A 24165-nucleotide genomic window follows, 5' to 3' on the forward strand; every position below is an offset into this window, starting at 1 on the left:
TGGAGGGTAATCCTACAGTCATGCATATAACAGAAACTACCACAGAACACAGTGAGTACTTTGAGCAAAATCATTAAAACAAATCAGCAAGGACGAAAGTAGTTGCAATTTACTAAGCACTTGCTGTGTGCTAACTGAACACTGTAAACAATTAAATACCACAGTGGATGAGTGCTTGGGAGTACTGGAACTTAAGAACTTGGACTGGAATCTTGGCTCTTCTCATTTGCTAGTTGTATGACAACTGGACACTGGACCTTCTGGTCCTAGCTTTCCTATCTATAATATAGCAACAATGATATGTAACTCATCAGGTTCCTATGAGAATTAAATAAAATATGAAAAGTGCTCAATCAATATTTACTATTGTTGCTTTCTTTAATGAATAAAGCAATCTGATAATATAGGTATTCTTTGTCCATCTTACAGATGAAAAAACTAAGGCTTGAAGGGTTAAGGGGTTAAGTAACCAGCTCAAAATCATAAATGATAGGACAAATTTAGAGTTTAATCATAAATAAGGCTCATGCATTTTACCACCACCAAATGGTTGAAACCTTAAATCCTTTGTAAAAATAAACTATGCATTTAAAAATCTCAAATATTGTACCTTTAAGATAATTCTGAAAGAGAAAACAAATAATTCAATTCAAAATATTAAAGCTAGTATTCATGGAGGATTTATATGTGCAAAGACTACACATGTGGGTGTGCAAAGACTACACACATATATTTTAATCTTCATAGCAACACAATCAGTTAAGAATTACTATTCTTGTTTTTAAAATAAGAAAACTGAAGCCAAAGAGATTAAGACATTTTGCACAGCCATGTAGTTCTAGTAAATGACAAATTCAGAAAAAAAATTGAAGCCTAATTCCAAAGGCTATAATATTTTCATCATACTGCACCATTTCCAAACAGAAAGTAAGAGTAAAATAGACTCAGATGTTTATCAGTGTGCCTTCGGATTTTCAAATCAGTCATTTAAAAATAGATTTTAGGACTATCTCTAAAACAATTCAGATGTTCCTAACTATGTACACTATTAACACATTTTTCTGTGTAAGGTACTGAATAGCTGAAACAAATGTTAATTCTGTTTCGAATATAGTTTATGGGCACATTTTAGAATAATTTACTGTATTTTATATGGAATTTTACTTATTGATTCAGTCTATATACTCTACTTTGCCTTTAGTCAATATCTGCCTGTATAGGATGAATTCTGACCTTCTCTGAATTTTCTCCAATCACCCAGAAGTTCTCCAACTTTCCATCTTAGAACTTAGTCCTGTTAACAATAAATCCACAGTTCTTACTCTCCTTACACCCTCACAAAAAAGTCACAGTCTAAAACATTTTAACTATTACCATCCTATAATTTGTACCAACATAATTAAATGTAGGATAGAACATAGCAATCAATACCATAAACTTCTCAGTAGATAAACTAGAAGATGAACTGGGTAAGGTGAAGAGAAAAATATATGTAGAAAAAATACTTATTAAAAGACTGAAAATATGTACAGGTTGAGCATCCCTTATTTGAAATGCTTGGGACCAGAAGGGTTTTGGATTTTGGATTTTGTTCAAATTTTGGAGTATCTGCATATACATTATGAGATATCTTGGGGATGGGACCCAAGTCTAAACATGAAATTCATTGATATTTCATATACAAATTACTCACATAGCCGAAAGATAATTTTATGCAATATTTTAAATAATTTGGTGCATGAAAATTTGTATCCCTGCACTATCAGAAAGCAAAGGTACCTCAGCCACCCAGCCACCCATGTGGACAAACTGTGATTGGCGTCACCATCATGCTGTGCATGGAAAAGCTTTATCATAGCTGAAGAGGGCTGAGAGGATTGCTTTCACTTTAGGACACTGAATAAGCTGTGTGCTGGGACTGCAACCTGTCACAGGAGGTCAGGTGTGGAATTTCCCACTTGGGGGCTTCATGTTGGTGCTCAAAAAGTTTCAGATCTTGGAGCATTTCAAATTTTCAAATTAGGGATGTTCAACATGTCGTAAAAGTAAAAGCAGTGAATGGAGAGATAATTAAATGACAAGACAGTGAGTGTAAATGGTTAGTGGCTGGAGGGAAATTAGTGAGCAGTAAATTAATACTCTTCACAAAAAAATAGGGTACCAATTGATAAATTATTTGCATTGTAAATGTATTTGGGGAGTAAAAAGATAAAACTATCTCACTCTGTAAAACCCTAAAATCCAATAAAACTGGTCCTACACTGTGATATTACAAAGTAGGTCCTTACAGAGTGGTTACAAGTATACAAAGAAACTTGTTATAAAGTAACCCCATGACAAGCAAACTTGAAGACTAGCTATCATTGAATAACTTGTTTTTTCACTGCAACCTCTGCCTCCCAGGCTCAAGTGATTATTGTTCTCATGCCTCAGCTTCCTGAGTACCTGGGATTACAGGCATGTGCCACCACACTGGGCTTATTATTGTTATCATTATTATTTGTATTTTTAGTAGAGATGAGGTTTCGCCATGTTAGCCAGGCTGGCCTCGAACTCCTGACCTCAAGTGATCCACCCCCTCAGCCTTCCAGAGTGCTGCAATTACAGGCGTGTGCCACTGCGCCCAGCCTCACTGAATAATTTCTATAGCCAATCATTATGTGACATTGGGAAAAGTTTGCTTTAAATATGTAACCTTGGTTTTCATTTAACGTTTCATTTAAAAATCTGGAAAGGGTAAAGATACTTGTCCATGAGATACTAACATGGAGCTGAAAAGGTTTTAAACTGTTTCATGAAATGTGAATATTTAACCTCAGTTAAACTATTGGGAAAACTTCACTTTCATATATTTGGGGGAAGAAAGAAACTGAAAAAATCTGTTCTAAGTGTGACATAGTAGAAATCATAAAAGATCAGACATTCTGGCAAATAACAATTTCATTGCATACCCCAAATATTATTCCTTATATATGTATCTTTTCTTTTTGGAATCAGCAGTCTTAGGTTGAAAATTCCTTAAATATTTATGGCATTGTTAGAGCACTCAGTAAATAAAGTAATCACAAATTTTACTGTGGTTAATTGCATTAGATTTAAAACACTATTTTTATTTCTGCAGAGTATATCTTAAGTTGTGCTCTATTTACACCTTTACTAAAGATGAGTTTTGTCTATTTTGTTTATGTTTTTGTTTTGAGTGGCAAACTGACAGACTGAAAGAGGCAAATAAAAATAAAGTTGATTATACTATATTGCCTATGAAATTTTTTTAAATTAGACTACGACAATTTTGCAGCAAAAAAAAGGAAAGGATCCAAACATTAATTAGATTAATTTGTCTACATGGAAAGCATGTTTTTAAAACTTCCTATTCTATTTTGCAGGACCTATCTTAGGCATTTAAGAAAATGGGAGTTTTAAGTCGTGCTAGCTAAGGAAGAACACTGGTTCAAAGGCCAGGATACAAGGCAAAAATTTTATATAAATTTATAAATTCCTTGTATTAAATTCTTTCCTGATCTTAGCTGACCCATAATTTGTGGTTTACAAGAAAATAAGCATGCTTTAAGAATATATTTAATTAACCCAGAACTCTGAGATCTCAAAGGACAACACCGAGCTAGATTCCTACTTCCTCACAGACTAGGATAGCCCTCTGACCATCACCAGGGACTAGATAAAGTCTTCATGATTCGTGCTTTGCTTGCACTTATCTCTACTTAACCCACAACCATCAAATATTTGTATATTCATTTGTTGTTTATATAAACTTAATTAATAAACAGTGGAAAAGTGTAATGGCAGTCTTATTATCATCATTTAATATACTGAATTTAGTAATATTGTTTATCCTAAAGCATATAAACTGCATTCAAAAAAGAATTGTAAAAGGCCAGATCACAGTCATTAAAGAGCAAATAATAAAGGATGTAAGACAGAAAGCAATAATTATTTTTTCCACCTTCCCTTAACTTTTTGAAATTTGAAAAGAAATGGACAAGGAAAAGATATATTGTAAAATATCTCCTTTATGAAAGCTAACGACAACAAAAAAACAAGAAGCATGACAGTCACTGACAAACGGTATCACTTTCAGCATGTTCTTTCTCCTCAGGCTACATCATGATAGAAGCAAAGTAGAAGAATCAGGTTTGTGCATTTTCCAAGAGACAAAATTCAAATGAGTGGAAGAAATTGGGAAAGTATCCCACCTAGGTGATAAGGAAGACCAAATACCTTTGTGCTTGTCCCGTTTATGCTTTAGCTGTGCTGGATGGGATCTGAGTCTGGCTAGAGCCTGTTCTCGATGGTTCATAAAAATAGGACCAGCAAATACAAGGGGGCCTGAGGAGAAACATTTTGTATGTGCATAGAAAAACTCACAAAATGAAAACACTATAATGAACAAAAAATAATTCAAACTAAAAAGCATAAAAATTTATTCTTAACGGTTTTGGACATTATACTTTTCTTCCAATTTCCCCACTCCAGCCCCCCACCCCCACCCATAACCTAATCACCATTTCACATAAAAGTTAATATCTTAAATATAATTTATAAAGTACAAATCCCGTCTTGTATACTCATAAAATTATTGCGTAGTTACTAATAGTCTCAAATAGATAATGAAGAAGTTCAATTTAAATCAATCAAATTATCTTACAAATACTTTTTAAATATCATATATATTCAAAATCAGTAAACCATGTATTCGTTGAAGACAGATATCTTTTCCATTGAAACATAAAAACTAATTTTTAAATTAACCATTAAGTTTTAACAAGCTCTTCCAGGTTTAATATTTGTATTAATCTTGCTACAAAACCAAAATAAAAATGTTACCGAGTTTACTACAAATCATAAATAGAGGTTAAGAAAACCAGATGATCAAAAACAAAACAAAAATGTCTATATTCTGCATATAGATATATGTATACACACAGAGAGAGGGAGAGAACGAGAGAGAGAGAGAAAGGAGCTTGGGCTTTATATTGATGGTAAAGGGGGCACCTAACCCAAATAACATTTTGGAAACATCTTTCATTAAATCATTTCTTCTGAAGTGCCACTATGTACATATATATATACATATACAAATACATACCCACACAGATTATAGTTCTTTCCACTTATATGGTATTTAAGGAAAAAATATACAGCCAAATTTATTTTAATAAAATAAAATAAATCATTTTTCCCATTAACATTTATTTACCTTGAAAAGAAAAATAAATTTTAGTTATAACTTAAAATTTTAGGTTTTTTCTTATACAGCAGAACTATAGTTTCCTTGAGTTTTAACAACATCAAAAATGTCTTCAAATTTGAAAACACTCTAAATTTGACAGGTTACCATTAACTGAAACAGGAATTATGACACTATATAAGCACTGAACATTTTTATTTAAAACAAGTTTTTTCATGATTCTCTATTGATCTTCAGTTTAATTTTTCTAATGATGGGACAAATTGAGCCTACTGCCCTCTAATAAAATTTCATAAATGTCAAATTAAATATCAAAGTACCCTTCATTAAACGTACAAGTGGGTAAAGGAACCATATTTCAATTATGTTTCTAGATATAAACAAAAATGCAAATACCTCAAATTGTATGAAAAACCATGAATAACATATTCTATGACTACTACAGATAGAAACATGCTAATTTAATGTTAACAGAAGAATAAGTTCTCAATAATGCAGTACCAATTATTTTCTCAGGCTAAGGTTATGTAAACTGAGTTCCATTTCTAAAATGTAATAAAATTGATATTTCAAATATGAACAAATATGAACAAAATGCCTTATTTTCTTAACATGCATGATTTCTCAATTGTTACAAAGCAGATATATAAATTACTATAAAAAGTATTTTCCAACTATATAAAAAAGTTATAGATATTAAGGTAATAATATTAAGTTATATTACCATTTTCTGATTTCTATGGTCTGCCTACAATATTGTTTCTCCCCATGAAAATACATTACACCCACACCCATTTAATGTCTTGCTAAATTCAATCTTTTTAGAATCTTTTGATTTATAAATCAAGAAGGCACGGGGGCAATCATGTCTAAAAATTAAAGCAATTGGGCTCGAAAACACTATTGTATCCCATGGGCTAAAATAATGTTTCTTTAAATATAGTTGAGTCACTATTCACCAAATTTTCTGATTATCTTTTATTTAGCAGACACTAGGTGAAATGACTATAATGACAAAGATACAGATCTCACTGGAATTCAGTCCACTAGGGAAAAAAACAGAAATAAAAACACAAACTATGAAATATTACAATAAATGCTATAAAAGAAATCTATACACATTATGTCCTGAAGGAAGAAAAGATACTAAATAAACTCAGGACAATCAGCAAGGTTTCAAAGAATGACAAAAAGTTTAACAAGAGAAAAGGAAAGGAAGAGAGGGCATTCCAGTTAAAAGGAATAGGATATAAATTAGGATTTTATAAAAGCATAAAGATGTTAAACAATATTGTAAAGTCATTAAAAACACACGTAGCTGACTTTTACAGAGTATACGTGATGGAGCAAAAGTCTTGGGAAATTTGCTTGGAGAGGTATGCAAAAAAACAGATAATTAAAATCTTTTTATACCACAAAACTTCATTCTAGAGATGATAAGTCCCTAACCTGCTTTCAATTAGTCAACAAAGATAAACTGCAAATCATGGTACTAACAGGTACCATGTGAAGTTCTGGGAACCCTTGATAAACAAGATACAATCTCTGCTTCAAGAAGCTCACTTTCTAATGAGGGGAGGGAGGGTTTACACACAACTAAACAAGAAATTATGACAGTATGCTATAACAAAAGGAGGCACACAAACTAGAGGAGAAGCTAACAAAACTTGAGGGTGGGAAGGTAGACAGTGTAGAGATAAAAGAAACCACCACATAAGATGAGGTCAAATAAAGGAGGTAACAAGTAGCATAAAGGTTCAGAGGTAGGGGAAAAAAGGAAGGGCAAGGGAAAAGAAATGAGAATAGAGAGAGATGAGGCTGTAGAGATAAAAGTATATCCTTCATCCTAAGGACTATGAATAGCCTTTTGGTTTTAAACAGAGAAGTGCTACTGATCTGATCTGTATTGCAGAATGAATATTCTGGAAAGAAGGTGGCTAATGGCTTAGAAGATAAGAATGGAGGTAAGGCCAGTTAAAAGGCTTTTTGCTGTCAGGCAAAGAAAAGAAGCCTCAGCTAAGGAAACAGTAAGATTCTGAAAAGTAGATATTAAAAAGCTATTAAAGAATTAAGAAGGCTGAATAAATAGAACTTGGTGATTTATTTCTTTCATTGGGAGAGGAGTGAATAAAATAGGGGTATGAGATAACCAGGTTTAGATAGAAGCTACACTCATGTGTAGACAATGGGTAATTCAGAGTTCATCTGTAGGCAGGTAGGCAGAAAAAGCATGGAATAAGTGGCAGTGTTAAATAGTACAAGCCTTTCAGAAAGCTCTTGGTGATATATTTCAAGATCATAAAAATTATTATCCTTTGATCTAGTAACTGCACCCTAGGAATCTATCCTAAAGAAAACTCTAAAATATTTTTAAAGGATTTCACCTCAAAGGTGTTTACTACAACTTTATTCATTATAGCAAACATTTTAAAAATACCCAAATGAAAGTAATTAAAAACTATAATACGTCTACTAAATGGAATAATACGCAGCCATTAAAATGAGATTTATGAAATAATTTTACACAGAATATGATTTTGTGTTATTTAAATTAACAATGAGATAACATTGTTCACCACTGTTTTCCAAGAATTAAAAAGAATAACTAAACCCAGGTGTGGTGGCACATGCCTGTACAGTCCTAGCTACTCGGGAGGCTGAGGCAGGAGGATCACTTGGGCCCAGTTGTTCGAGGCCAGCCTGGGCAAGATAGCAAGATCCTGCCTCTACAAAAAATAAATAAATAAATAAAAGAATAATGAATACAGGTGATGCTAGAGGAAAACACTACTCTTATACATTAGTCTAGGGAGTATAAATAAATTCCTATAACATTTTTAAAACAATGTGAATTATCTGTTAAAATTTAAGACAGATATATACTCTCTGCCCCACACATTCTATTTTGGGAAAGCTCTACTATACAAACACTAATATGTAGCTCTAAGTTTAAGAATATTTATTACAGTAAAACCCACAAAAACTTACAATAACCTGAATGCCCATCAATAAATAATGGTTATATAAACTATGGTATAGCCATATTATGATATTAGGTAGTTACTGTATAGAATGTGGTAGATCCACATTTACTGACTTACAGTGTGTTCTTCTTGTATTGTAAAATGAGAAAAAGATGTTGCAAATGTATATACATAATACTACTTTTGTAAATAAACATATGTCTACACTTTCACATATGTGTAAATCTCTGTACATGATTATATTTTAATAGAGTAAGATATTAGACTATTAACATTTACTTTGGGGGGGGATGGAAATGGGAAGGTAGGGGTACAATACTAGCAAAACATAAAAATATATGTATTATAACACTAAGCAAAAATATAAAACAAAATTCAGTCAATGATATAACTAGAAATAAGTAAAACTTGATTAGAAGATGACAACGAAATAAAAACAATAATTGAATTAAGGAATAGGTTTATGCAAAACCTTGACCTAAATTCCTATATTACTTTAATATGGTATTTGCAATAAAGCACAAAAAAAACTTTCATGATATAATATTAAAGGGAATACAAACAGGACACCAATTGATCTATCACAGTATGAAATTATATGAAATAAGTAAAAAAGTGTGAGAAGTTACACCAAAATTCTACTAACGGTTCTCTTTGTATAAAGGGTTATGCTGATCTATTTTTTCTTACTTATACTCTCTAAATTCTTCATATAATACTTTAATTTAAAAAGAGACTTTTATGTGTCACTGGAATATCAGCTAATATTGGATTTGATGTGTCAAATCAAGAAAACCATAATGGTTTTAAGGGCTTAAAAAGTAATAGCAACATGCCGGGCGCGGTGGCTCACGCCTGTAATCCCAGCACTTTGGGAGGCCGAGGCAGGCGGATTACAAGGTCAGGAGATTGAGGCTATCCTGGCTAACGCAGTGAAACCCCATCTCTAGTAAAAATACAAAAAATTAGCCGGGTGTGGTGGTGAAAGCCTGCAGTCCCAGCTACTCGGGAGGCTGAGGCAGGAGAGTGGTGTGAACCCGGGAGGCGGAGCTTGCAGTGAGCCGAGATAGCACCACTGCACTCCAGCCTGGGCGACAGAGCGAGACTCCATCTCAAAAAAAAAAAAAAAAAAGCAACATCAACTCAATCACTTTGAAATAAGAGGCTTTAATAAATTTGTTTCTAATTTGTAACTAATTTTTTCCTATGAAAATTGAATATTTTATTCTAGAAAAGCTATTGTGGATTTTTCCCAATAATAAAGTTTTGTGATTAGCATCCCAATGTTGTAAGAAAAGCAATTAAGTCATCAAGGCAAGAGCTGAAAGAGAATCAAGCTCAAAGAAAAGTATAGACTACTAAATAGCCTCCCACCACCACCACAATCATCAGCAAGCATTTATTTAGGGATTAGCACATGCTAGGCACTTTCACCCATATCCCTTAATCCTCATAAACATCCTTAGGTAGGTAGGTAAAGTTATCCCCATTTTGAAGGTAAGAAAACTGATGTTCAGGGTGATTAAATTTCCAAGGTCATATACAGGTGGCAAAACTTAAGAAGCCGGGATTTGATCCCAAGTCTAATAACTTCAGAACAGATGCTCTCAAGCACCATACTCTATAGTGAGGCTAACCATATAACTTACTACCCAAATGAGACTCCACTGAGAATAAAAAAGGGCACTATTAAGAAATATGCCTGGACACCTATAAAATGGGACTCTCCCACGTAAGCCAGGACATGGGTTTAGCCCATCTACAGCTCACAATTATGAAACTTGGATACTTAGAAGAAAGAAGAAAAAGCCAACATTATTGGAGTTTAATTTTCCTTACGAAACAGAGTGCTGAAAAGGAATATAAAGATAAAATCATTGATATGATCATCCACTAGTTCTTCTGATGACTTCAAGAGCCCTACTTAAGAATTTCACTGAATAAGCACTTCACTTGCACAGTTAAATTAATACATCAATCAACCCAATATAATCTAAAAAAGACAAATTATCACAAACCATTGAACTAAAATCTATAAATGAATACTATTAATACCTAAAAAGATAAATTAAAAAAATTAACTAGACTATTAATAACACAAAGATTTAAAATTAAAAAGTTCCAAATGTACGAAAAAGCAGTAATATCATTGCTTTCTTGGGTTTCAATAACACATTCCATTATAGGAGACCTGGTGTCATAAAACAGTAACTAAATTACGTCAATAGGCCTGAAGCTGTCTGAACAAGGCTTTAGCACAAGAACTAGGGCCCAGGCCGAGCACAGTGGCTCACACCTGTACTCCCAGCACTTTGGACTCAGGCTGATCACCTGAGGTCAGAAGTTTGAGACCAGCCAGGCCAAAATGGTGAAACCCCATCTCTACCAAAAATGCAAAATTAGCCAGGTGTGGTGGTGCATGCCTATAATCCCAGCTACTCAGGAGGCTGAGGCAGGAGAATCGCTTGAAACCGAGAGGCGGAGGTTGCAGTGAGCCGAGATCGCACCACTGCACTCCAGCCTGGGCAACAGAGTGAGACTGTGACTCAAAAAAAAAGAACTAGAGCCCAGAGTTCTGACCAACTATGAAAAACTTAGTTCAGACTTGGTAAATAAGATGAGACAGAAAAGTCAAGTAAAATAATCTAACATAACCTAATTCTTAAATTCTGAAATGTTAACACAGGTAAAAGCCAATTACTAGTAAGTATAATTACTAACATACTACTAAATTTTTAGTTTCTAAAAAGTATCAACAGGCCAAAGAAATAAAAGACCTGTATGTATGGTAGCCGGAACACTAACATTTTATTTGATGTTTCTATTCCTCATGGGAGCAAAGCCAATACAATCTTTTCTAGCACAGTGCCAGAGAAGAGCCTTAGAACACTGTGCAAGTGACTCAGATCTATTTCCAAGGCCCTTGACCCATAAATTCTGATTCATTAGGCCCAGGTGATTCTGATGCAGAAGGTCATTGGATCAAACCGCAAAGTGCAAACAACTGACCTAGCGCACTAAGTCTCACACTTTGGGACCATCAGAATCACCTGGAACGCTATTAAAGCACAGTTTACTGGCTGTACTCCCCCAGTTTTTTGGTTCAGTAGAGATCTGAAGTGGGGCCTGAGAACTGGTACTTCTAACAAGTGCCCAAGTGATGCTGGTCCCTTTGAGACCACCTTGAGAACCATGGCCAGAAAGTAATGAAAAGCACAGCACCTGAAAGAGAGTCCTCCATCCAATTAAAATAAAAATATTTTTTAAAAAGCAAAGGTAAGCAAAGTATGGATGCCTTAAACCCAATTAGTATTTTTTTTAAATGGCTTCAGTTGTAAAACATAACTTTTACTCTATACACTAATATGCTTATTGGAGAATATTTAGGAAACAAATTGTAAAGAAGAAAATAAAAAATATCTATAAACTCACCTGTCAGGAAAAAGCATTGTTAATATTTTGGTATTTATCCTTCTTCTTTTATCTCTATGGAAGTGTAAGTATATCATATTCATCTAATTTTGTTTTCTTATAAAAATTTGTTTTTAAATAAAAATTGCTTAATGGAGTGCTAAGAATAATATAAAGATAAAATCATAAAAGTGTCATATCAGAATAGTTTTTTAATTACTTAATACAGTATAAGGATTTCCAAAGTCACTGAATGACTCTGAAGTTTGATTTTTTAAAAAATGAATGCGTAGTTAGAATTCTTGTCCAAATGCAAAAATATTCATTTAAAATAAAATAGGTTGGGCGCAGTGCCTCACACCTATAATCCCAACACTTTGGGAGGCTGAGGCAGGTGGATTATTTGAGGTCAGGAGTTCGAAACCAGCCTGGCCAACATGGTGAAACCTCGCCTCTACTAAAAATACAAAAATTAGCCAGGCGTGGTGGCAGGCACCTGTAGTCCCAGCTACTCAAGAGGCTGATGTAGGAGAATCGCTTGAACCTGGGAGGGAGAGATTGCAGTGAGCCAAGATTGTGCCGCTGCACTCCAGCCTGGGCAACAGAGTGAGACTTCATCTCAAAATAAATAAATAAACAAACAAACAAAACATACAAGCAGGCATCACTTTGCATAGAGCTGTGTTAACTGAAACACAGAAATACGGGAACTCTGTCCTCCTTTCGCATGATTCTAGGTAACTGTGGTGACTGTGAAAGGGGAGGACATGGTTCCAATGTGCACACATTTCTGTTAATTTTAGTGCCATGGAAAGCAAGGACTGTGATAATTGAGGTTCATACTGAAGATTCCACTCAAGAAAAGATATTCACTACATATTGTTTTAACAAACATGAAGGAGGGTGATCTAAGAAAGAGTTCTACCAAAAAATAAGGACAAGATAAAATTTATGTACACCAATAATCTGAACAAAGTGTTTCTACTGATGTTCTATATATTTAGGACTGCAGATGAAACCTATTTGTCACAAAATATACACTAAGTGCCTAGAACCTCAATCTATCTTTGGAAAGTCAGATACAACAACATAATTTCTTTAAATATTTAGCTAGTGGAGGATTTTTTTTAACTTTAAAGGGTTAGTGTTTACAATTATGTTTCACAGGTTTATGTCAAATTTAAAAATAAATGGCAAAAGAATATTCTGCAATCACCAAGTTATGTCAAGTTATCAATGCACGATTCAATGTTCCTTTATTTCCTATATGCACAAATATACTATACCTAGAGAAGAATAGCTTTTTTAGAGGGAAGAGAAAAAGAGTAACAAGATACACAGCATTAGGCAAGTAATTAAATGTGAATAATTAAGTGTAAGGATGTGCTATACTGTAGTTTAAATGTAAGAAATAGCTGCATTTTGTAGGTTCATTCATGTCGCTCAACCTAATATTTCTAAAGAAAGAAAAAACAGGTAGCAAACAGATAGAATGGTAACTAATCTGAAAAAGTTATATCAACAAAAAATTATTAATTACCATATCAGAAACTTAATTCTATCCTGTTTTGTAAGAAATATTTAACATGCAATTTTCCCATATACTTATATAATGTAAATAGACAGTATCTATATTAATCTCATTAAAATATCCTTTAAAGGACATTATGCAAGCAAAGCCAAACAATAGTAAATATTCACCTTATCAATCAACATCACTTATCAGATGCTATGAAGAACACTCTTCATGTGCCAAGTATATGTTTTACAATTTAAGTTTAGTAAAACTAGAATTCACCATGTGTATTATACATTTTACTACTTATTCCATATATTAACAAAAAGAATAGCTAGAAAAAAATATAATGATGGTTAAATGGGTAAAAGGTTTATTTCACGCATCAAATATTATGCCATTTCTAATAAGCATTTAAAATATGCAATATCAGTAAACATTTCTAATCAAAATTTTGCCTATTGGAGGAATAAAATCATAGACTTCCATAACAATTTGTCTTAATCCTACAAAAAAAAATTTACTGAGCAAGGAAATCTTTAGTAATACATATATTTATCTGTGCGTATTCAAATACCAATTATAACCACAGTTAAATTTTTTTTGTTTGTTTTCTTTTGAGATGGAGTCTCACTCTGTCGCCAGGCTGGAGTGCAGTGGCGCGATCATGGCTCACTGCAAGCTCCACCTCCCAGGTTCAAGTGATTCTCCTGCCTCAGTCTCCCGAGTAGCTGGGACTACAGGTGCACACCACCAAGCCCAGCTAATTTTTTTGTACTTTTAGTAGTGATGGGGTTTCACCATGTTGGCCAGGATGGTCTTGATCTCTTGATCTTGTGATCTGCCTGCCTCAGCTTCCCATAGTGCTGGGATTACAGGCATGAGCCACCGTGCCTGGCCAGTTAAATGTATTTTTAAGCTAAGAAATTTTTAAGCTCATAAACAATGAGGAAAAGATAAACAATAGACCTATCTTTGCAAATGAAACCTGCAGACCTACCATCTTACTCTTCCTGTAAATAACTAGAATGAGGTTTTTCCAAAAAAGGACACATGAAAGCATAGTTATGCACTGAACTCGAGGGCAGCATAGCAGGACTATGTCCAAATGATAATGAGCATAAATGAGTAAGAAAATAGAAATGAAAAAAACTAAATTGAATTTTGTTCCACGGTCAAATAGATGAGTCCAAAGTCTGGGTGAAGGACAAGTTGTGAGAATATCTATTTTTTAAAAGTTGCCATTTCTAATAGTTATTGACAGTAGGCAGATGGCACAGTTCTTAATATGGCTGACTTATGCCATAAACACCCTGCTGAATTAAAAGTATGTTATTAGCACAACTATAAATACCTAAACGTATGTTATTAGAAGAATCATGAATACCCTGAATATTTTCCCATTATATGAGTTATCAGAATATTGCTAATTTTAATTTTGATGATTTCTTACCAAATTAGTTTATTGTGTGAACTTTTCAGTGGTTTCAGGATAGGGTAGGAAAGTGGATTTTCATGTACTTTTTCTCTGTAGCTACATCTTACCTCTTCCTTCCTCTAATCTGTGCCTTCTGATTACACGTTGCCGTTTTTCTTCTTGTCGTAACTGAAGGTGTTCTTCAATGTTAACCCCGGGCACTGGGACAGCTAGATGATTGGCCAAAAACAACAACAACAACAACATATATGTTATATAATAGCTATGACAGAACTACATAAAATTCAAAAAAGTAAAAGCTAGCAAAAACATTGTCTAAAACACACAATATTTTTACTGTAATAATTCTTAGCCAAAAAGGGAAAAAAAATCTCATTCTGGCTAGGCATGGTGGCCCACACCTGTAATCCCAGCACTTTGGGAGGCCAAGGCGGGCAGATCACCTGAGGTCAGGAGTTCAAGACCAGCCTGGCCAACATGCTGAAACCCCGTCTCTACTAAAAATACAAAAATTAGCCAGGTGTGGTAGCGGGCACCTGTAATTCCAGCTACTCGGGAGGCCGAGACAGGACAATCACTTGAACCTAGGAGGTTGCAGTGAGCTGAGACTGAGCTACTGTACTCCAGCCTTGGCAATGGAGCAAGACTCCATCTCAAAAAAAGAAAAAAAAAAAAAGAATCTCATCCCTTAAACAATGTCATATTGTCAGTTACCGTAAAAGCAGTATTGCATACATTATTATCCTAATTTATTAACATATATCTAAAAGAAATTGTTTAAACTGTCAGACTTACTGAGTTGAGGACAACTCAGTGTAGCATAGTATAATCAATCAAAATTACCTAAAAGAAGATCTAAAGGTATCATTTCTTTCACTGCATCAAGAATTCCTCTTTGTCTTGCCTCTTGACCATCTAACTCTCTTGCACAGGCCTTGCAACATCCACACACAGCACAACCAGATTCTCCAGAACCACAACCACAGATCCTAGGGGGAAATACAAAAAAAAAAAAAAAAAGACAACTGAGATCTTCCTAATTTGTCTTTAAAACTCTTTTCTATAACTTATTTTCCACACTTTTGAAATTGTTAAATGAGTAAGCAATGAAATCACCTCTTTAGATCACGATTGTTCATTTTAAAGAAAGGATATAAATAGCAGAATAATTAAAAACAAGACTGATTAAACTCCCAATAAGCATAATTGGTATATTTCTACAGAAAATACACACAGATTCGACTATCATCAAAGTCACTACTTTAAAAACAATCCTTTAAAAGTCTTTTTGCAGTTAGTGAAGCACCAGAAGCTTTAGGATTAAGTGACCCAGATGGGTTGGTTGGCTAAAAACAATCAAACAATGTTGCTGTCCAGCAGATAAGTGAAGGCAGGTGTTGGTAGCCTTCAGCAACAGAGCCTAAGCTTGCCAGCTTCATGTAATATGTCTCCTTCCCATTCCCTATTTAATAAATGGTGCTGGGAAAACTGGCTAGACATATGCAGAAAACTGAAACTGGACCCCTTCCTTACACCTTATACAAAAATTAACTCAAGATGGATTAAAGATTTAAACATAAGACCTAAGACTATAAAAACCCTGGAAGAAAACCTAGGTAATACCATTTAGGACACAGGCATGGGCAAAGACTTCATGACTAAAACACCAAAAGCAATGGCAACAAAAGCCAAAATTGACAAATGGGATCTAATTAAACTAAAGAGCTTCTGCACAGCAAAAGAAAGTATCATCAGAGTGAACAGGCAACCTACAGAATGGGAGAAAATTTTTGCAATTTACTCATCTGACAAAGGGCTAATATCCAGAATCTACAAAGAACTTAAACACATTTACAAGAAAACAAACAACCCCATCAAAAAGTGGGCAAAGGATATGAACAGACACTTCTCACAAGAAGACATTTATTTATGTAACAGAACTTAAATTTACAAGAAAACAAACCACCCCATCAAAAAGTGGGTGAAGGATAAGAACAGACACTTCTCAAACGAAGACATTTATGCGGCCAACAAACGAAAAAAAGCTCACCATCACTGGTCATTAGAGAAATGCAAATCAAAACCACAATGAGAAAACATCTCACGCCAGTTACAATGGTGATCATTAAAAAGTCAGGACACAACAGATTCTGGAGAGGATGTGGAGAAATAACGCTTTTACACTGTTGGTGGGAGTGTAAATTAGTTCAACCATTGTGGAGGGCAGTGTGGTAATTCCTCAAGGATCTAGAATCAGAAATACCATTTGACCCAGCAGTCCCATTACTAGGTATATACCCAGAGGATTATAAATCATCCTACTACAAAGACACATGTACATGTACGTTTATTTCATCACTATTCACAATAGCAAAGACTTGGAACCAACCCAAATGCTCATCAATGATAGGTTGGATAAAGAAAATGTGGCACATATTCACTATGGAATACTATGCAGCCATAAAAAAGGATGAGTTCGTGTTCTTTGCAGGGACATGAATGAAGCTGGAAACCATCATTCTCAGCAAACTAACCCAGGAACAGAAAACTAAACACTGCATGTTCTCACTCATAAGTGGGAGTTGAACAATGAGAACACATGGACACAGGAAAGGGAACATCACATACTGGGGCCTGTTGGTGGGTGGGGGCTAGGGGAGGGATAGCATTAGGAGAAACACCTAATGACCGGTTGATGGGTACAGCAAACCACCATGGCATGTGTATACCTATGTAACAAACCTGCACGTTCTGCACATGTATCCCAGAACGTAAAGTAACACACACACACACACACACACACACACACACACACACACACACACACAAAGGAAATAAAAACATTCACACATTGGAAAGGAAAAAATACATATATATGTATATATATGTATACACACACACACACATATATACACACACACAAACACATATATGTCTCCTTCCCCCTCTCTTCTTTACATGCCTTCACCTCCCATTCTCTCCTTTCACAGAGTCCAATTATCTGTTCTTTTTCTCCTTCAGCCCTTTCACATCGATTGTGAACCATATGGGGTATATGTTGACAAAGACACTCCCAGAAACTGACTTGGGGTCAGGGAAAGTAACTTCTTAGTCACATATTTTGTAGAAGGCATAGCTTTAATGTAGTTCATCAGATCAGTTCTTGAAACTTTTGACAGCCTTGTTGAACCCCAGGTTATACAGATTTCGGAAGGTACAAAAGGAAGAACATACCTGGCAGCAGTTTAAAAGACATAGCTAGACACCCTGTGAAATGTGTCACTTTTAAAAGCAAGCATTATAAACAATTTGGAAGATCACTTACTACACAGTAAAAACTGTGACACAGTAATATGCCCGACTGACACTATTTTTAAAATAGTGTTTATGACACCAATTCTCAAAATTTTCCAAAAAATTGAAGAGGAGAGAACAAGATTCTTTGAGGTCAGGATTACCCCAATACCAATGTCAGACAAAAGATGAATAAAAAGAAGAAGAAAGAAGAGAAGAAAGAAGAAGAAGGAAGAAGGAAAAGAAGAAGGAGGAGAAGGAGGAAAAGAAGGAGAAGGAGGAGGAGGAGCAGGAGGAGGAGAAGGAGGAAAAGAAGGAGAAGGAGGAAGAGGAGGAGGAGAAGAAAGAAGAAGGAGAAGGAGAAAGAGAAGAAAGGGAGGAGGGAGATGGGGAGGGGGAGGAGGAGGCAAAAAAAAAACCCTACAGACCAATATCCCTTATGAATAATGATGTAAAAATCCTCAACAAAATACTAACAAAACAAATTCAGCAGGATATTAAAAGAATTATACACCATAACGAAGTGGGATTTACTCCTGGAATGCAACAAACGAAAATCAATCCATGTAATGTAACACATTAACAGAATGAAAGAAAAGAAACACATGATCATCTCAATTGATGTAGAAAAGGCATTTGACAAAATTCAATGCCCTTTCATAATAAAAACACTAGACAAACTAGGAATAGAAGGAAATGATCTCAACATAAAAACCACATATGAAAAACACACAGTGAACATCATAATGGTGAGAGACTGAAAGCTTTTCCTCGTAATATCAGGAAGAAGACAAGGATGCTCACTTTGACCAATCCTAAACAGCACTAGAAGTTCTAGCCAGAGCAATTGGACAGGAAAAGAAATAAAGGTCATCCAAAGCAGAAAGGAAGAAGTAAAATTATCTATGTTCACAGATAATACAATCTCATAAGTAGAAAACCCTAAAGATTGCACTCAAAAAAACCAATAGAAAAAATGAATTCAGCAAAGTAGGAAGATACAAAGTCAACACACAAAAATCAGTTGTATTTCTAGACACTAACAATGAACAATATGAAAAGGAAATTACAGAAACAATTCCATAGCATCAAAAAGAATACACTTAGTAATTAACCAATGAGGTGAAATGAGAACTACAAAACATTGCTGAAAGAAATTAAAGATGACATAAGTAGAAACACATCTATGTTCATGGATTAGAAGACTTAATGTTTTTAAGATGTTCACACTACCCAAAGCAATCTACAGATTCATTGTAATCCCTATCAAAATCCCAATGATGGTTTTTACAAAATAGAAAAACCTATCCTAAAATTCATAGAAAATCTCTAGGGACCTCAAATAGCCAAACAATCTTGAAAAAGAAGAACAAAGTACTAACTTTTGACTTCAAAACTTACTACAAATCTATAGTAATCAAAACAATGTGGTGTGGCATAAAGACAGTCATACAGACCAATGGGATAGAATAGACAGCTGAGAAATCTTCCTTCACATATATGGTCAGATGATTTTTGACAAAGGAGCCAAGATGATTCAATAGAGAAAGGATAATCATTTCAATAAACATTGCTGGGAAAACTTGATCTGGACACTTCTCTAACAGCATATACAAAAATTAACTCAAAATGAATCAAAGACCTAAATGTAAGACCTAAAACTATTAAAAAAAAAAAAAAAAACTCTTAGAAGAAAAGGAACATCACACACCGGGGCCTGATGTGGGGTGGGGGAAGCGGGGAGGGATAGCATTAGGAGATATACCTAATGTTAAATAACGAGTTAATGGGTGCAGCACACCAACATGGCACATGTATACATATGTAACTAACCTGCACGTTGCGCACATGTACCCTAAAACTTAAAGTATAATCAAAAAAAAAAAAAAAAAGAAGAAGAAAAGATAACAGTAACCCTTCACAACACTAGATTGGGAAATAATTTCTTGGATATGATACCAAAGGCACAGGCGACAATAACAAAAAAAAATAGAGAACTGGACTTCATGAAAATTTTAAAAATTTTCTGCTTGAAAAGACAATGTCAACAGAGTGAAAACACAACCCACAGACAGAACTTTTTATTTTCAAATCATATATCTGATAAGGAATTAATATACAAACTATATAGAGAATTCCTAAAACTCATCAACAACAACAAAAGAAACTGACAACCTGATTCAAAAATGAGCAAAGGACTTGAACAGCATTTCTCCAAAGATCTACAAATGGCCAAAAAGCATATGGAAAGATGCTGAACATCACTAACCACTGGAGAAATTCAAATCAAAACTATAATGAGATACTATCTCACACCCATTAGGATGCCACTACCAAAATAACAGATCATAAGTGTTAAGAAGGATGTGGAGAAACTGGAACATCTGTACACTATTGGTGGGAATGTAAAATGGTTGGCCGCTGTGAAAACTAGTAAGGCAGTTCCTCAAAAGATTAAAAATAAAATTACCATATGGTCCAACAATTCCACTTCTGGGTATATGCCCAAAAGAACTGAAAACAGGGTCTCAAAGAGCTCCTTGTACACTCATCTTCACAGCAGCATTACTCACAATAGTTACAATGTGGAAGCAACCAAAGTGTTCCTCAGTGAGTGAATGCATAAGCAAAATGTGGTAATATACATACAATAGAATATTATTCAGCCTCAAAAAGCAAAGATGTTCTGACATATGTGACAACCTGGATGAACTGAGGATATTATGCTAAGTGAAATAAGCCAGTCACAAAAAAGACAAATACTCTGATTCTCTTTATATGAGAGGTACCTAGAGTAGTCAATCAGAGACAGAAAGAAAACAAGAATAGTGGATGCCAGAGGCAGGGGAGAGGGAAGAATGAGGAGTCATTGTTTAACAGTTACAGAGTCTCAGTTTTACAAGATGAAAAGTTATGGAGATGCATGGTGGTAATAGTTGCACAACATTATGAATGGATTTAATACCACAGAACTGTCTACTTAAAAATGCTTAAGCTGGTCAATTTTATATGTATTTTATCATAATAAGATATGTAGTCACAATTTTATAATAATTGAAGTCAGCTTAATAGTCCTTAATATTCTGATATATTCAGTTTGCTTCATTCATAAAGCAATTATTATACTTGGTTAGTATTGTCCATGTAAGTCTATGAATAATTATTATAAATTATATAAGTCTCTGGAGGAAAAAACGAAGAATAATTAATTTCAAAAGGGACCAGATAATTTATAGATTTTGTTCATGATATATACTGGCTGCTTAAGCTCAGAGAGTGGGGATATTAAATTTTATTTTTATTACATATTTTTTGAGTTAGGGGTGTTGCTATGCTGCTGAGGCTGGTTTCAAACTCCTGGCCTCAAGTGATCCTCTGGCCTCAGCCTCCCAAAGTGCTGGGATTACAGACATGGGCCACTACACCCAGCTAACACTGAATTTTAATGGAAATAGCGTTGGAGAGATCCAGGAGAATAAATTTCAATTCCAACATTGTTAAAAAATAATCATAGAATCTTTCTGCATCCAAATTAAATCTAAAAATAAAGAAGTTATGTGCTTAAAAAACAGAAAACAGAGCCAAACATAAAGCACTACAGAATAAATATTATCCTTTGATAAAGACGACTTTATTGCTTATACTAATAATGTAAAGAAAATTTGTTTTAAAAAAATCATATCTCAGCAGCCTCAAAGAAAAGGCCTGTTATATATGACCTATTTAACTACGAAAGGCCAAATATAAACTTAGAAATAAACTCCTATTAGAACCAGACAATATTTGGGAAGAAGCAACTATTACAGAGTTGACAAAGAGGAAGGTCAAGAGGCAGGGATGGCTGTCTTCCTTCTGGGCTTCTCTTCACAAAATTTTCTCTACTCCCCCAAATCAGCCAATTATTAGAAAGCTGATCACACAAAGAATATCCCATCATGCTATAGTGGCTATAACTAGCAATGTAGAAAACAGATTCAAAATTCTTCCTAACATCCTAGCAGAAAACCTGCATTCTTATTCTGCCAAACTTACATATTAACTGTAAATTGACAATAATATAGAACCCTGAAAAATGTGGTCCATTGAGAACAAGGATAAATATAACAGGTATGATGTAACTTTAGAAGCAAGCATACAACGTTTCTAAATTTATAAATGGTACATTTAATTTAAAACAAAATTATATATCTAATCAAGTACTCTATATGATATCGATAATTTTATTTAGAAAAGATTCATGTTCAACAGAAAGAAATATAATAGATATCTAGCATTAAATAGGCTTTGAAAAATAATACAAATAAAAGTACAGCCCCAAGTCTTGAAAAACTTATGATCTGTTTTTAAATAATGGTTTAAATGAATCAAATGAAAGAAAGGCAACCTTAGAGACGACATTAAATTATAAATTATTATAACAGAAAACAATTATAAGAATTATAATACTTTCTTGGCCTTTTGGCTAAGATCAAGTGAAGATGCCACTGGTCTTTAAGAAAAAAATATTAATAGTAGAGTATACTCCGGAATGATTTTGCAAAGAAATGTGTTCTGCACATGTTCTTTAGTAGGAATCACTCTCTCTTACCCTCCGGGGACTCTGTCTGGCCGTCCACTACTGACACAGCTGGCTCCATAACCTGTACAGTCTCCACAGACAGTGCAAACCATGCACTGCTCCAGCTTCCATTTGTGCATGCCTGGAGGGCACATCATAGACTTCTCATCTTTTTCATCTAGTTCTTCTTCCAGGTCTTCATCCATTGCTGTTGCCATATTTTCAACTCCAAACCCTATTTGACAGATCAATTTGTAATTTTTATACAGATTACTTTCATGTATAAAAGATGGATGACTATATTTCCCAGTTTAAAAAATGACAGCATGCTAATCCAAGCAATTATACAAAAAAATGCTTAAATTTGAGTAACAAAAATAAATTTTAATTTAGGGACCACTAATAAACACTCTCCCCATTTCATTTCTGCAAAAGAAGGCAAGGAAGGCTATTGTCAAATGTCTCTTGGCTGTTACCTTCTGTCAATCATACTTTTAAATCTTTTCCTGTTTTCTATCCTCACTACCAACACTTTCATTCAACAGACCAAAGAAAGCCTCCCAACCATGCTCCAAGCCAAGAGTTCCCCACTCTAGATCATCCTCCTACTGCCACCAATCACCCTCCCAAAGCACATGACAACTTCATAATTTACAAACCTCCAATGACCTTCCAAGGTCTTCAGAAGAACAAAACTCAGCAAGAGGCAGTAGGCACAAGATGGCTCCTAATTTTCTCCAATCTCATTTCTTTTCCCTCTGCTCTCCAAACACCCTGTGTCCTTCCATATGCTCAGGGCCTTTGTTCATTCTTGCTCCCTCTGCCTCTTCCTTCCTCATTTACAAGATGTCTCTGCCTATCTCATCTAGCAGAGAAACTTCAGCCTTCAAAAATTCAGCTCAGAAGTCATTCCCTATTAAAGCACTTGCTACCTTTTCCAGGCAGTCAGTCACTACCTCCTCAGTGCCTGTTTATACCTCACTTACAACTTTTTAAAATGGTGTTACAATACAATTCATTCATCTTTTTTTCAAAATTGAACACCTACTATACTCCAGGGATTCCTTCACGGCAAGAAATCAGCAAACCTTTTATAAAGAGCCAGTAAATAATTTAGGCTCTGTGGCCCATACAAATCTTTCTCACATTTTTTACAATCCTTACAATGTAAAATCAATTTTTAGCTTAGAGGGCTATATAAAAAATGACATCAGGTTATACTCTGCAGACCTCTGCTCTAGAAACTGAAGATGGTAATACTGAGCTGTTATAAAGCTTATAATGTAGTGAGAAAGACAGACATTAATCAAATAACCAAATAAAAATGTAAACTACAACTGGTAGGGTTTTGAAGGAACACAGTGTTATAAAACCCTATGACAGGAGAACAAATCTGTGGGAGTCAAGTAATTATTTTTTATATTTGACTTTCCTAAAGGATCTAAGTTATGAGGTTAAGTCTTGCACATATCTCCTATTCTTAGTCAATCTTATTCTCCCACACCTATCACATCCATTTAACATACAGCTATCACTCAATACAGGTCTATCTAATCAAGAAATAAACTCATAGCATATATAGCCTTTTGGGGTTTTGCCACTTCTAATCTATGGGCAAGCAGAAAAATTAGATAACCAAGCATCAGCTAGCTATATCTAGGATTAGAATAAAGTGATCCTGAAGGAAGCCTCAGTGACTATTTTTAATAATCATAGCTAAAATGTACTGAGCACTATTTGTAACTAGCTCTATAA

General features: G+C 34.5%; 1 protein-coding gene across 19 annotated transcripts in view; it reads right to left on the reverse strand.

Annotated features, from left to right (window-relative positions):
• Positions 1 to 24165, reverse strand: part of MYCBP2 (MYC binding protein 2) — a 282485-nt gene that overhangs the window by 184270 nt on the left and 74050 nt on the right. For 17 of the 19 annotated variants that reach the window (XM_063595814.1, XM_055096858.3, XM_055096856.3 and 14 more), the window contains exons 15-18: positions 22441 to 22645; positions 15402 to 15547; positions 14666 to 14767; positions 4240 to 4347 (exon numbers count right to left, since the gene is read on the reverse strand). In XM_063595814.1, the coding sequence (XP_063451884.1) occupies positions 4240 to 4347; positions 14666 to 14767; positions 15402 to 15547; positions 22441 to 22645 (561 nt within the window). The remainder of the gene's footprint in view (positions 1 to 4239; positions 4348 to 14665; positions 14768 to 15401; positions 15548 to 22440; positions 22646 to 24165) is intronic. The other 2 variants (XM_055096857.3, XM_055096853.3) reach the window with 1 other exon arrangement.

The sequence above is a fragment of the Pan paniscus genome, chromosome 14, assembly GCF_029289425.2.
Source record: "Pan paniscus chromosome 14, NHGRI_mPanPan1-v2.0_pri, whole genome shotgun sequence".
Taxonomy (NCBI): domain Eukaryota; kingdom Metazoa; phylum Chordata; class Mammalia; order Primates; family Hominidae; genus Pan; species Pan paniscus.